The following is a 15,182-nucleotide window of genomic DNA, read 5'->3' as shown; positions in this document are numbered from 1 at the left end:
GAGAGGTGGGGGGAGAGAGAGAGAGAGAGAGTTTATTGTATGAATATCTCTATATTTTATTCTTAATAATTATTAAATATATATAAATTTACCAAACTACCCTCATGTGCAATGTACATGACCATATTAACGAAAAAAATTAACGGGGTTAGCGCTAAAGGACGTAACGTGATAAAGTTTTAAGCATAAAGGATGTCTCCTGTCATTTCTTTTGCCAAAGGACATCTAATGAAAAAACGTAAAAACATAAAGGACTAGTTTTGTTGTTTTGTCTAAAGTAAATCAACCTAAAATAGTGGTATGTCCCAGAAAAAAACACAAAATGTAGGTACAAAATTTGTACCAAAATGGCTTGGTCAGATACATGCATGATGTATTAGTTTGATACTGATACCCAATGCCATTTACTCATTCATATTTATATGGTGTCATATCTAACTTTTCAAATATCTATATTTTCTTTTTCATATCACGTCCTATACACTTATTAAATATTTTTTTTTCTTTTAAGTAAAGTAAAAAAAAAATATTTAATAATTGTATATATATGATGTAAAAGTATATTCGTATAAAGTTAGTTTGATGGTCAATAATTCACGGGGAAATTCTCAAAATAGGTATTTATGAAATTTTTTTTTATAGTTTTAGAAGGTTAAACTAGTCGCGACGGGTTAACTACTAATAAACTACTTGTGTAGGGAATGTAAACCGGGTAAACTAGTCGTCGCGACCTAAGGACTTATGAATTACTCGTGGGCGTTGATTACGAGGCATGAAACTTATTTAATCGTGACGAGTAAATGATTAGTGAGCGTGCCCGTTACGGTTAGTTTAAGGACATGTGGTAAGTTTTAATTGGTTCTACAAACTACTCGTCACGACTAGTTTATAATATCTATTTCTGAAATTTTTTGCAAATAATACCTAAAACAAGAAATTTGTTTTCACAAATACTTATTTTAGAAATTTTCCCATAATTCACTCTTGGTATACATATTAGTGTGTGCCCATATGCGTATTAACAATTACATATATTCTTTTTATAAATACACAATACGGCACTCACTAGTAGTAAATCAAAAAATTAAATACACTCTTATTAAATTTATGCTACGGATACCATTTTTTTGCGTATTCTTAGTCAAAGGGTCGTTGTCGGTCCATGTCCTTGTAATTTACACGAATTGCATGTTATCCATTTCATTTTTTTTTTTGAAAATTACATGTTATCCATTTCATATTACAAAGTTTAAGAATTTACATTAAGTTATCTGTAATGGTTTTAATATATGAATAAATATCATGTTATATCACGTAGACAGTAAATTTTCAACTAACGTTTATTTTATATTGATGTAGTGATTTTATCTATTATTAAAAATATAAAAATTTAAAAATGTATGATTAGTTGTTCGGAGAAGGACTCCACCACTCACACCTGTCGCCCACATTAAAACTCTGGCATCCCAACAATACTCAACTACACATAATAATCTTATAACAGTTATAAAAAAAAGAAACAAAAAATTTACAACTATTATATTAAAGAGAAAATTCCTAAATTAGTCCATTATATAGGAAATCTCAAAATAGCTCAAAAGTCTTAATTGTTCTTAAAGAATTTGGACTAAGGAGATATATTGGGAGAAGATCTTTATTATGAGAGAGAAAACCAAACTTTTAAAAATATAGAGGGAGCAGACCAAATATGGGAATAATGTTGATTGACAATGTCAAATTTTTTAAAATATTGAGGGAGAATGTCATATTTCTTTCTTAACTTTTATTCTCAAAAGACAGTATCCCCAGACGTTTTTATTATGTTTCCTATCTGAGCCGTACAAATTTTCAAATTCTTGGAAATGTGTCTTTTTAATTTCGTCCTGGAAGACGCATTTCAGACAAATTTGTTCTAATGAGACGAGATTTTTCTTTTTCCCTTCCTTGTCTATCCAGATCATATACTTTTATAAAATATATTTGCTTCTTCATCATTTATACGAATTATCATCATCGGATCATCTTTCACCTCTTATAATTTGTTCTTTAATCCAAAATGATAAAGTTTAAGAGCGGAGATCATGTGGAGGTTATTGATATGGGTTCCGGGTTTATTGGTTCCTATTCCTACTGCAATATAATCTCAATGTTCCAGAACAAGTATATTGTTAAATTCCGTACAAGGGATAATAAATCAAAATGTGTCTCCTTAGAACTAGTATATTGAAGAAGATGATGAAGATGAATATAAGGGCTAATAAACAGATGTATTAAATCAAAATATTAAGGAAAGAAAGTTATTAATCAGAATCTTGCCTGTGTAGACGGATTATAGTTAAATCTTGTCGGTGTGGACGGAATTTAAATAAATACTGCCGGAGTGGACGAAATTTGAATAAATCCAACTTATAAGAAGAAAAGAAAATTCTCGTCTCCTTAGAACAAATTTCTCCGAAATGCGTCTCCCAAAACGAAATCAAAAGACACATTTTTCACGAATTTGAAAATTTGTACGGCCCATGTAGGAAATATAATAAATCCGTCTGGGGAGATTGTCTTTTGAGAAGAAAGGTTAAGAAAGAAATGGTTTGCTTCCTCAATATGTTCAAAAATTTGGTCTTTTCCATCAACATTATTCCCATATTTGGTCTACTCCCATCATATTTTTATAGTTTGACATGCTCCCTCATAAGACAGATCTTATTCTAATGTATCTACTCAGTTCAAATTCTTTAAAAAATAATCAAGACTTTTAGACTAATTTAAGAATTCTCTCTATATAACAGACTATTTTAAGAATTTTCTCTATATTAAATCACATATTGGTCAATTCCAACCAAAAACTTTGACCAAATTGATGACAAAAACAATAAGTTGCCTACATGTATTTATCTAACATTAATCCCACAAGTCTCAAATTATGACCAACACCAAATCGTATTAAGAAAAAAAAGTATTATAATAAATGCAAAAGAGCGAAGATACGGGTAGTCAAGATAGACAATAATTTAACATAATGAAGTAATGTTATATCCACAATTAATATTCAAGATATATTATTACTCTTTGACTAACACTTTAGAATATTCAAAAAAGAACTCCTTTTAGCTGCCAACCAAAACCGCCATCAATTTATACCCCAATTCCCTCAGTTTCTATTCATGTTTGAAAAACATAATATCTAAACTCTTATCCCTCAAATGGGTCTTTGTGTCGGAAAGCCAGCAAACGTTGCTCATGTCTCTTCGACACAATTAATGAGTATACTTTCTACCTTCATTAGCAAATAGCAATCCAAATTTTATAAAAAAATGAATTTGGTTTACAAATTACAATTATTAATCATTTTATTCAAATTTTGTTGTGTTGTAGAGGAGGCGATTAATCGGAGGGAAAGAAGTCAAGAATCGGGTGCGAAGAGTTTAAAAAAAGGTTCGAAAGCGCCCGCGGATGAAAGTTTTCCAATTCCGAATAATTTGAAGGCGTTTTCGCTAGGCGATTTGAAGGCGGCCACGAAAAACTTTCGGGCGGATAGTTTGATCGGAGAAGGCGGGTTTGGGCGGGTGTACAAAGGGTGGATTGATGAAACCACTTTTGCTCCGGTGAAACCCGGCACCGGACTAGTGGTTGCCGTTAAAGTGTTGAAGTCTGAAAGTCATCAAGGTCATAGAGAATGGCTTGTAAGTGAAATTTTCTTTTGTTACTTGTGTCAAACGTAACTTACTCTGTTTTTTTCTTTGTAGAAATTTACCTCAGTAAGTTTTGAAATTGTTTCTTTTTACTCATTTAATTAACACTATGTAATTTTTTAGTTATGTTTAATTTCTTTTTTTAAATTAAGTGAGATAAGTGAAAGAATATTGATTACTAATTGGTTACAAATGAGTGATAACTTTTTCTTAGAAGCAATTATAAAAGTAACTATTAAATGATAACCAAGCTTCATACATGTTTAATTTTGTTGTATTTAATAGTTTTAAAAAATTAGAATTGGAACACTTGATAAAAATCTAAGGACTTTAGATGAAGAAAAATATTTTGACTATTGTTCAATTTTTTTTAAAAGGAAACCTAAAATCATATATATAAAGAACTTTATATAGTCAAAATATGAAAATTAGAGACGGTTACATATATACTACATTATTTATATATACGTAACAGTCTCTTTTCACTTAAAATGTTACTTATATATATATATGTAACCGTTTCCTTTTACGCAAAATCTGCATCCGGTTATTTTGAGTGCATCTAGTATAATTGTTTGTATTTTCTTTATGATTTTCTATTTAAAAAAGTTGTTCTGTATATAAATTGAAAACACTATACACCTATGATACATTACTATATTACCATATATACTCATTTCATCAAGTATATAATAATTTAATACATGATGATTAACTTTCTCATTTTTCAAATAACTCAAACTATCATTAACTAAATTCTTCGCGTATTTATGCCAAAATTATGAAGATATATATTTTGATATTATGGCCTTTTATTATGTACATTTAATTTTATTCAGGTTTCTTAATATCTAACATTAAAAGCAAAAAAAATAATATGCTGTAATATATACATATGATGTATATATGTGTGAACCCTCGGGTGGGCAAAAGTGAAATTGCACTAATTTTGACGTTATTTTACTAATCTCGTGAAAATAACGTTAAAAGTGACGGACGGTTAATCAGGCATCATGTAGTGGCGTTGATAGCCGAAAGACAAGGGTACATGCACCGATCAGCCGGTGTCCCGATGATTGAGTGCTATGTGCCTTATGTCCAAGGCTTGATGCAAAACTACTATCGAGCCGGGGGTCTCACCGGAAGCAGCCTCTCTATCCTTATGGGTAGAGGTAAGGCTGTCTACATCTTACCCTCCTCAGACCCTACCATAGCTTTGCTATTGGTGGGATATACTGAGTACGATGATGATGATGATGATGCTTCTTCAATTCTTATAATTTGCAGACTGAAGTTGATTACATGGGCAAGCTTCGTCACAAAAACCTCGTTAAACTTATCGGCTATTGCCAGGAATACGAAAGCAGGCTTCTGGTATACGAATTCATGCCAAAAGGGAGTTTAGAAAACCACCTGTTTAGAAGTAAGCTTATGTTCATGCTTCCATGGCTGCAGCCATATGAATCGCCTGGTCTAAATCTTTCATCTTTGTTTAACATGATTATCTGGTTACTTGCAGAAGGCGTTGAACCCATTCCTTGGGCCACAAGGATGCGCATTGCCATTGATGTAGCTCAAGGATTATCTTTCTTGCACAGCAAGGAACCCAGTGTTATTTACCGTGATTTGAAAGCTTCTAACATCCTCCTAAGTTCGGTATGTTACGATGGTTTATAATTTTTAGGAAAATTGCAAAAAGGTTTAAATTATTATTATTATTTTATTATTATTTTATTTTTATCTTATATCCTTTTATTGGAAAAATGCAGGAATTTACTGCAAGACTTTCTGATTTCGGGTTAGCAAGAAACGGGCCGGTAGGAGATAACACGCATGTTTCAACTCGGGTTGTTGGGACCAGCGGTTATGCTGCTCCGGAATATGTAGCGACAGGTAAAAAGCTACGCTTTGACTTTTCAGGTCAAATCAACGACTTTTCAACTTTGAAGTCGACATGTGTTGTAATTATTTTGCGTGGAACAAATAATGATCTTTAGTCGTATTTTTTGCCTTAAAGTTTGACATTGTTAAGAACATTATTGGTATAATTAAGTACCAATTTAATGTTGAAGAGTTCTTAGTTTGACCATAAAAAGTCAAAATCTAGATGAAAAATAATTGGCATGTCTAAAGCCTAGTTATATGTTTGACAAATCTGATCAAATGGTTAAAAACTTCAAATCTAACACGGGTTTCTTTAAATGTTTGACAAATGTTAGTATTTACTTTAAGGTTTGGCATAGTCAACTAGATCAATGTGGGAGTATTTGACCACGTGATTGATAACTATTAAGGTAATGATGTTTGAAACAAAGTTTTTGATGCATTGATATGTTTGATTTACAGGACACTTGACTACAAACAACGACGTGTATAGCTTTGGAGTGGTTTTATTGGAGTTATTGTCAGGGCGACGGGCAATTGCTGATGAGAGAGCTGGTGGTGTTGAAGAGACATTGGTGGAATGGGTGAAACCGTTTCTAAATGAAAATAGAGGGGTTTTTAGAATTATGGACACACGGTTAGGTGGTCGGTATTCAAAGAAAGGCGCACAAGCAGTGGCTTCACTTGCACTAAAATGCCTCCATAAAGATTCCAAACACAGACCGACAATGGCGGAGGTTGTCGCGTCTTTGGAAGAAATCACAAACGCGCCCAAAAATATTCCTGAAGTTTCATCGGCCGTGCTAAGCCCCTGGTCCCACTAAAACAAGAATCTTGAGCAATGCTACCATAAGTAAGCTAAAAGCTACAATCTTGATATAGTGTGTATATCGGCTAGTGAAAATGCCAAAATAATGATACCCTTGGTTTGGCTCTTTTTTTTTTTAATAATATTTGTTCAAATACAATGAATTCATTGTGTTAAGGTCATAAAATAGTAATAGGAGTGATTAGCCATATGGCCACATGGGACATCTAGATGGTAGATATTTTGTTTTGATATTGATGTAGATAGCTTTTGTTGGTTGAGCATTAAATAATATATGAAAAATACTAAAAGGATCCAAGTTGGTTCATGAATGTGATTCTATTCTTTTAAAAATAGGTAGCCGATAAAAATTATTAAGACCCTTAAATCTTAATTAGCACGTGCATATTTGCTATTTTTCTTTTTGTAACAAACATATTGTTTCTAAAAATCTAATTTAAAACTGTGTTCGATTTTATAAATATTATGTTTGCTACACCTCAAAAACATATATCTACATGAACATGTGAATGCACAAAAACATACAAGTGATTAAACGAACATGCGCACACATATCGGCCGGACGCACAAACATTTAGTTATATGATCCAGTTTCATACACTTAAGAACGTGTTTGTCTTTATCTTTTCAAGTTGTGTGGGTTTGAGTACCATTTTGTCGAAAAGAGTGTAATTTAAGAGTAAAGTAGAGAGATATTGAATAGCTTAATTAGACAAATTTCCGTTTGCGACATTTTTTTTTATGAAGGTGGTCCATAAATGTTACAAATAGCGGAAGACAACTCACCCATGTATCGCAACAAAAACATATAAACAACTAAAATACAAAAGTGGAAGATTACTAATGTTAGACCTCGTATCATAAACAACGTTGTGCATGTGTAACGACACCCTTCCAGTTAAGAAGCCGCCTATCCAATACTCATAATTTCAAGATGAAACAATGTACGTGACAATGACTAATGGCATCTTTTGTTGGGATTTCAAAATAGCAACCTGGATTATTTAAAAAGTCGTGTGATAACTTTCAGATTAAAAGTTATTTTGGTGGTTCTTCAAAACAGGGGATAAAACTTTAAATTGAGACAAGAATTTCGTATGGGATTTTTGTGAGGAAGATGAACCAGAACGTCTGTCAATCAATCCAATAACGTATATATCACCAGGGCAGTTGTATTCAAGATAACTGCTTCAAGCAGTTATCTATTCAAAATTTAAAATTTATTAATAAATAACTTCAAATAATACTTATGAATTTTTAATAAAATTCATTTTTCTAATGAATTTTTAATGAAGCGCTATTAACGAAAATAAAATTTTTCGTTAATAACCCCAGCCAGGGGCGCTGCCCTTGGACCCTGCTAGGAGCTGCCGCCCCTAGAACCCCGCAATCGGGGGCGCTGCCCCCGGACCCCTGTTCGTTAGGAGCTTCACCCTTAACATCACAGTAAACTAAAGCAAGTGTGTACTCCACACATCCCCGAACTTGCTTAATGTTTATTATGATTAAATTGATCAACCAGTTAATCCAACTACACTAAAATACTAACATCTTTTCAATGTTCAAAAGTTTCGAGAAGGACATGTTATATAGTTATATGATGTTTATAAATGTTATCACAATTCTTTAAGTTGAATGGTTTTCATATCTTTCAGTCATTTTCAACTAATTAACAAGTGTGCAACCAAATTTTAAACAAGTACTAAATAAGATGCCACTTTTGACATCTTTTTATTTAGATATCATATGCGTTTACTCATTGCCGTATTATTTACGCTGCTATTGGAGTTTCCAAGTTTTCAAAATTTCAATAATATGTAAATTTAATACTATATATACTTAAATGTCAAACCACAACTTAAATGTTAATAATCACAACAGTTGGTCATAAGAAAAAGAACATAAGTTGAGAAAGATGTTTCAGTTAATCGATTTGAGGAAACGATATCGACTAGACATGTGTCTGAAACATACTACGACGTTTGGATGTTCGGGATGTGACATTTATTTGGACTTTGAAGGATCGATCTATAGTCAAATATGGCTCCTTAAGTTAATTGGAGTAAACTGTAAACGTATCTAGAACTTAAAAGCTTGGGTACTTGTCAATTTGTCATACCTTTTCACTGCTAATTCTAATTATACGGCGCATATTTTATAGGAAGTATCAAAAATATTGAATGGATGAAAACTTTTGAATATTAAGGAGATAGAAAGGTGATATGGACCGAGAAGATTTTTATGTTGTCATACATGAAATTTATTGTTAGGATCACAAGCAATTAGTAAGGAGAGAGTCGAGTGTTAATGCTGAAGGAACATGAGTGGAATGGGTTAAACTACTTCTAAACAAAATATAGGTTTTTTTTCTTATAATTATGAACACACGGTTAGATGATCAGCGTCTAAAGAAAGATAGCACAAGCTACGGTCGCAGTTGCACAACAATAGTAAAATTTATTCATAAATATTCCAAACGTAACTGGCAATGGTTGGGGCTGTCACGTTTTTTATACAGACCACAAACACGCCATAAATGTTCATCTGCGAAGAAACATGAATTCAACCTCAGGTCGGGTCGAATGGATGTCCTCTGGTCTTCAAGATGAACGAGCCCACGCCTCAATCTTCTTCTTGAGTTGCTACTGGCCTTACATGGAAAAGTGAGGGAGTGGAGGTGACTGCCAAGAGTTTTCTCTCATTTACAGACATAAAAATATGGTGGAGGCCAATGATCTTTTAAAATAAGAGGTGAAGGCCCCTTATATAGAGAGCTCCATGGCCGTCATCATGAAACCCTAACGTTAGTGGGCCAAGCTCGGCTACCGGCCCATTAGACATTGTTAGTACACAAATAATAATATAACAAATATAATACGTAATGTAATAAGTAATGGTCGTACCGAGGGTTTAGAACCCTATCTCCATAATATGTTTTCTTAACGAGGTCGTCGTATCAGAAAGCACAATGTACATGTATCACCCGAATAAATACCCTTATAAGAAGCCGCCAATAAATATCGATAATAAATGTCAAAGGTTAAATCAAATAAATATACGTGAGTCTTGATATGTTTTCAAAGTTCAAAAGTCTCGAAAATGACATTTATAGAATTATGATACTAAAAATTGTCGTACATACGTTGAATGGTTGTCATATTTTTCTGTTATTTTCAATCAATAGTTGCAACCAAATTTAAAACAAGCACAACGAAATAGAAAATATAACATCTTTTGATTTAAAAGTCATGTCTGTTTTACAATCTACTTGCACTGCTTTTGTAGTTTCCTAGTTTTACCAAAATAACAACTGATTGATAAGATATTTAAATCTTCATGGACTATTTAAAATACTATTTAATAATAATAAAATAGATAAGATACTAATTCTTGTAATTCATTTCTCAGCCTTTTGACTAAGATCAAATGTGAGTTGCCATGTGTTTGAAGAATCTACAACGTTAGAGCAAAACGTTGACTCCCTCTGAGATAATTGGAGTAAACGTCTAGAATTTCAAACTTAATAGTTGTCGTACTTTTTTACTAGTAGTTCCAATTAAACGATAACACAAACAATCAAGATATTGTATGAATGGAAACCATTGGATATTATCGGAAGATGGTTCAAAAGAGATCAAAGGTGGTATGGACGAGATTATAGTGACGGAACTAGAAATTTTTTCTAATGGATTTGGGATTTTTTGATGTTTGGTTATTTTCCAGTGTCAGAGTTTTCGGACATAGATGGGCCGGGTCGGTCATTTGGTTAAATAAATACAATATCATTACATAACAAAAGTATATCGTCAACATTGAAAAAAAAATACAAAGTTATATTAAATAAAAAATATATAACATATTATTATTGTTCCCAATGCGTTTTCATGTTTTGAAAACGATTTATACCATCTTCAATCGTGACTTCCAAAAAGAACTCATTTCCAATATAACAATTGCAAGCATATTTGTATAATCGATTGAAGCCTTGAAGTCTTGAAGCAATCAAAGAAATTGTCGGCCGACCATTGTTGTTATCTAGTTGAAGTCCAAAGATGAGGCGCTGGTTGAAGCCTTTAGGCGAATTGGCAAAGAGTCGAAGACGATTAGAGTAGTAGATGATGTCTTGACTCTGGTCAACAGAAACATAAATTGATCGTCGTTCTTTCTGTTTTTTTGTATATATTTAATTTTTATTTAGGTATGTGTTTAATTAAGAATGTTAATTGGGTTTAGGTTTATTCACCCATTTTATGAATGGTTTTGGGTTATTTTTTATAATCTATACAGAGGTTATTATTGGCTCATTTATATGTTTTTTAGCAATTTTTATATTTATTAAAAAGGTACTCACTTCTAAAATAAATTTAACTTAATTTTTCATAATTATTGGGTTCGAATGTTTTTTTCAATGATGCTTGGTTCGTTCGTCAAAAATTAATGGGTTCGGTCGTTAATTTAATACTACAGGTTACATATAAATTTGTAAAAACACCGGGTTCGATCGACACGGTATGTATAATGTGACACCGCCAATTCACGAGAAGGGTTTCACGTGTTGGCAATCTAACAAGGAATGTAAGTTTGCAGGCCATTCTAAGTAACCCATATGATAAAGTCATAAAACCACACCCCTAGCAAGAAGCTAGATGTGGAAAAGAAAATGAATTATTTTTAACTAGCCCACCCATTTAGAAGTGTGCATAAGCTATTGTGAAATGTCACGTGCTGTGTAAGCTAACATTCAAACTAGACAGATGTGGTTTTGTAGCTATTGTGTATCTTTACATATCTTATTGCATCTATATTTGTATTATCATGATCGTGGTCTCTTGGGGAATCTCTCCCTATCAGTGTATTAGAATGTTAAGTTAGGACCCGTGTGAAGAGGAGGTTTTGAAACAAAATTACATTTTGAGTCCCTAAGCTTTGGCTTGTTAATCAAGATAGGGTAGTAATCGTTAAGGGATTAAAATTGGAAAGTTTCCATGACTCATTTACCTAATTAACGAATTTCTAGTGACGTGTACCTGAGATAAAGACGTAACCAATAAAATAAATAACAATTCGTTCTTAAATAACGAAGTTCCAAAGTAGTAAAATAAAATGAAAACTTTTAACGGGTCGGGGTTCCGGGTCCGAAAATTGACGAATGCTACAGATTGTACTATCAAATTGTTAATAAAGTTCTTGCTGATTCAATTCTATTTCATTTTTTCTTATTCGATCAAGTTTTGTAAAGATCAAGTCTAGGCAACATGTTTTGTTTGTGTAAACTAATTTATATTTGTTTTTTATTCGGGAACTTTTAAATTTTAAAAAAAGAAAAGTTACTTAATATTCCTAACAACATCTCTATCTCTATTTTATTACATAAAAAACACTGCAATTTCTCTTATATTTCAATTAAATAATATTTTTTTGTTAACTTTTATCATTACATTTTTTCTCTCATTCAATCACAATCAATTTCAAGAACTTTAAAAATTATATAGTGTGAATAATGTTTCTTCAAATTTATTCACGATCAAAAGTTTCTTTATATCCTCAACTCTTAACCAATTACAACTTAGAACCCTGTAACAATAATATGGATGACATGCAAGGAATGCCTTGATAGTTTGAGGTCTGTCTTTACTCATTCTACGCCTAAGAGCATGTAGTGATTTTTCTGTGGGGAGTAGTTTATGGTGTTGTAAATAAATGGGAAGAAAAATGTAGTGATTTTTCTGTATATCCGTAAAGCTACTGTTCACCCCCTTATAATTATTTAATATTTTTTCAAAGTGGTTGCCTGGGAGGAAAAATTTTAGGTAATGATAAAAATATTAAAAAATATATTATTAATGAAAATGAGAAAGAAAACTTAATGTAATTTTGGATTTTGAAATAAGAAAAGAGATATAATTATTTAATATCTTTTCAAAGTAATTGTTAGGGAGGAAAAAAATTAGGTAGCGATAAAAATATTAAAAGTTATATTATTAATGAAAATGAGAAAGAAAATTTAGTGTAATTTTGGATTTTGAGATAAGAAAAAAGACGAGAACGCTCTAAATTAGTTGATTTTATTCTTGTCCGACCCATTTTTAACTGATCCGTATTGTGCCCACCCTACATGAAAATGAACCCGCTCGACTCAAATGGCTTGAAATCAAAGCGTTTTTTAGTTAGCTTCGTTTGAGCAAACTATGAGCAAACTATGAGCCGCTAGCTTTTCGATCGGCTTTACTTTTAACCAATCAAATATGTCTCAACCTGATTTTGCTTCTATTCTCTTTCACACTGCCTCGCCGCCGGCAACCACCATCGCATCTCCGCCGTACATTTTGAAATCCTGAACGGCAAGTCTCTAACTCTCCAATTACATTGTCTCTATAAATTAGGGTTTTTAATTTTCAATTGAACTCGAAGAAACCTATATTTCAGCCATTAATTTGAATTTGTTTATTGATAATGGTAAGAAACGCTAGAAGATGGAATATGATGCTTAAAAGGTTGTGTTATACCACTTATATAATATTAATATATAAACTTCAATTTTGAATTATATGCAGCCATAGCTAACAGGTTATTAAGAGATGCTAAGGAGGGTATTGAATCCAAATTGTGGTTTCTGCACATCGGCTCAATCACCGAAACCGTGGTTGTTCGTCGGGTTGGGAAATCCTGGGGATAAATTCAAAGGAACAAGACACAATGTATGCTTTTGTTTTGACACTTACTATGCTAAATAAATCAATCATACCCAGTCTTTCCCACCAGAAATAGCCTAGGCTATCATAAGTAGGGTCTGGGAGGGTGGGATACTGACACACCTTACCTCTTTCCCTAAAGATAGAGTGGTTGCTTCCGGCGAGACCCCTAACTCAAAAGTAAATAGATATACACAATATATATATGGGTTAAGTTAAAATGAAAACCCACTTGAGTTGTGAAAACTCTAGAAACTCATTCTCAACCACATGTTTTTAATTAAAGTTTGAATCTTGTGGTCCACAATTAAAGTTAATAAAAAATGTAAATACTTAAATAACTTTTTCTCTCTCCTAAAAACACATATAAAAATTAGTAAAAAAATGTTAAAAAATAGCAAAACAAATTTTTTTTAGTTTTCGATGTTTTGTATTAAATGTTACAACATATATTACGTGTGTAACAAAAAAAAACAAAAAAAACGATGTTACATAGGGTTTTCACGGGTTTTCACAACTCAAGTGGGTTTTCATTTTATACTTCCCCATATATATATATATACATATATATATATATGTATGTATGTATATACAGTACTATGATATTAGTCAGTTTAATTCAACATTTCACTATAGGTAAACTAAAAACACAACACACGGTAGAAATTAGTAAATAATAATAAGGTCGGGTTTAATATGATCGATGTGTGTTTTTGGAAATTAGGTCGGGTTTAATATGATGGATGCTTTTGCTGAATCACAAGGGATTTCTATGGACACTGTTTTCTGTAAAGCCATTTTTGGAAAAGGCTTGTAATCTTCTCTCAGTTTCAAGTTTGTTTTCATGTTCTGTTCTAACGTAATTTTGATTAATGGGAATATTGTTTGATGTGTATTAGGCATGGTAGACGGTGTTCCGGTTTTGTTAGCAAAGCCACAAACATACATGAATTTAAGCGGTGAATCTGTAAGTTTTTTTGTTATCTGGTTATTCTTTTCCTGTAAAATGCTACACCTTGGTTATCGGTTTGATTAGTTAAAGTATTAACTTGTGCATCGACTGCAGAGTGGTCCACTTGCTGCCTATTACAAGCTCCCTTTAAACCGAGTGGTGGTGGTATGAACTTAAATTTGATTATGAAAGTTATATTCTTTCAGTAATAGTTTAAACTTCTGTTAAGAAGTTGTCAGCCTTTTCTGTATTATCCTAATTCTTTTGCTTGCTGTGGCTTTAGTTTCATGATGACATGGATCTACCATGTGGGGTCCTTCGGATTCAGCCCCGGGGAGGTCATGGGAGCCACAACGGGTATGGATAATATTATTAAGTTTTAATTTAATGTCATTATTATTAGTCTTTGACAATTAGCAGACATAAGGTTTTACCTGTAAGATGCTTATTTATTTGTTCAGGATGAAGAGTGTGATCCATCATTTCCGTGGGAATCGGGAATTTATACGATTAAGAATCGGTAAGCGTAAACATATTTCATTAATCGATTTATTTGTTTATATTATACTTCTTAGCTTTTTATAATTGATTACGTTTTACAATTTGTGTGTAGGCATCGGTAAGCCGCCTGGTCAGATGGATCCCAAAGCTTTCTTGCTTCAAAAGTTCAATGCAACCGCTCAAGAACGAGTAAGATATTATCCATTCATCTAAATTTTCTGTTTTAGATAAGTTTTCATTTTTTGTACATATTTTTTTGTGTGTGCAAGATTAATGTTGGCTTGAAAGAGGGAGTTGTCGCATTGAAAGAACTTGTGGCAAAGGGTATGGATGAGTGGCGTAGGAGATTTAACGCAGAGCAGAAATACAAACACATTAAAGTTGCAGATAACGCCGATTCTATGTTAAGTCGTTTCGATTAGTTGATTCGTTATTCGGTCGTGCTTCAATATGTTGTACTGTACATACGACTATGCTTAGAAGTTTTTGTACTTTTGGGCTTGAGTGATGAAATGGTGCCTGTGGTGGGAAACTGCTCAATTAAGCACAGTGGAATAAATTCAAATGAAACTTAATAGCTTTAATGACAATTCAGTGAAGTTTATATTAGCTTATTGCTACTCAAAGTTCAGCAT

General features: G+C 32.4%; 2 protein-coding genes across 2 annotated transcripts; both read left to right on the top strand.

The window, feature by feature from the left end:
- Window positions 1–3,124: 3,124 nt before the first annotated feature.
- LOC143578668 (putative serine/threonine-protein kinase PBL3) lies at window positions 3,125–6,399 on the top strand. Its single transcript, XM_077062166.1, has 6 exons — window positions 3,125–3,261; window positions 3,373–3,680; window positions 4,977–5,112; window positions 5,209–5,345; window positions 5,459–5,582; window positions 6,036–6,399. Exons 1-6 carry the CDS (start codon window positions 3,201–3,203, stop codon window positions 6,395–6,397), a joined length of 1,128 nt encoding a protein of 375 aa, XP_076918281.1. The 5' UTR covers window positions 3,125–3,200; the 3' UTR covers window positions 6,398–6,399.
- A 6,578-nt stretch (window positions 6,400–12,977) lies between these two features.
- LOC143578651 (peptidyl-tRNA hydrolase, mitochondrial-like) lies at window positions 12,978–15,105 on the top strand. The gene is made up of 8 exons (XM_077062158.1): window positions 12,978–13,100; window positions 13,819–13,903; window positions 13,994–14,061; window positions 14,161–14,211; window positions 14,330–14,403; window positions 14,508–14,566; window positions 14,660–14,736; window positions 14,817–15,105. Exons 1-8 carry the CDS (start codon window positions 12,981–12,983, stop codon window positions 14,967–14,969), a joined length of 687 nt encoding a protein of 228 aa, XP_076918273.1. The 5' UTR covers window positions 12,978–12,980; the 3' UTR covers window positions 14,970–15,105.
- The last annotated feature ends 77 nt before the right edge of the window (window positions 15,106–15,182 follow it).

This window comes from Bidens hawaiensis, unplaced genomic scaffold (genome assembly GCF_021521415.1).
Source record: "Bidens hawaiensis isolate Kalapana, Puna unplaced genomic scaffold, B.hawaiensis_p1.1 tig00029316_1, whole genome shotgun sequence".
Lineage (NCBI taxonomy): Eukaryota > Viridiplantae > Streptophyta > Magnoliopsida > Asterales > Asteraceae > Bidens > Bidens hawaiensis.
The sequence above is the reverse complement of the archived record's forward strand: the minus strand, read 5'-3'. Positions and strand labels throughout refer to the sequence as shown.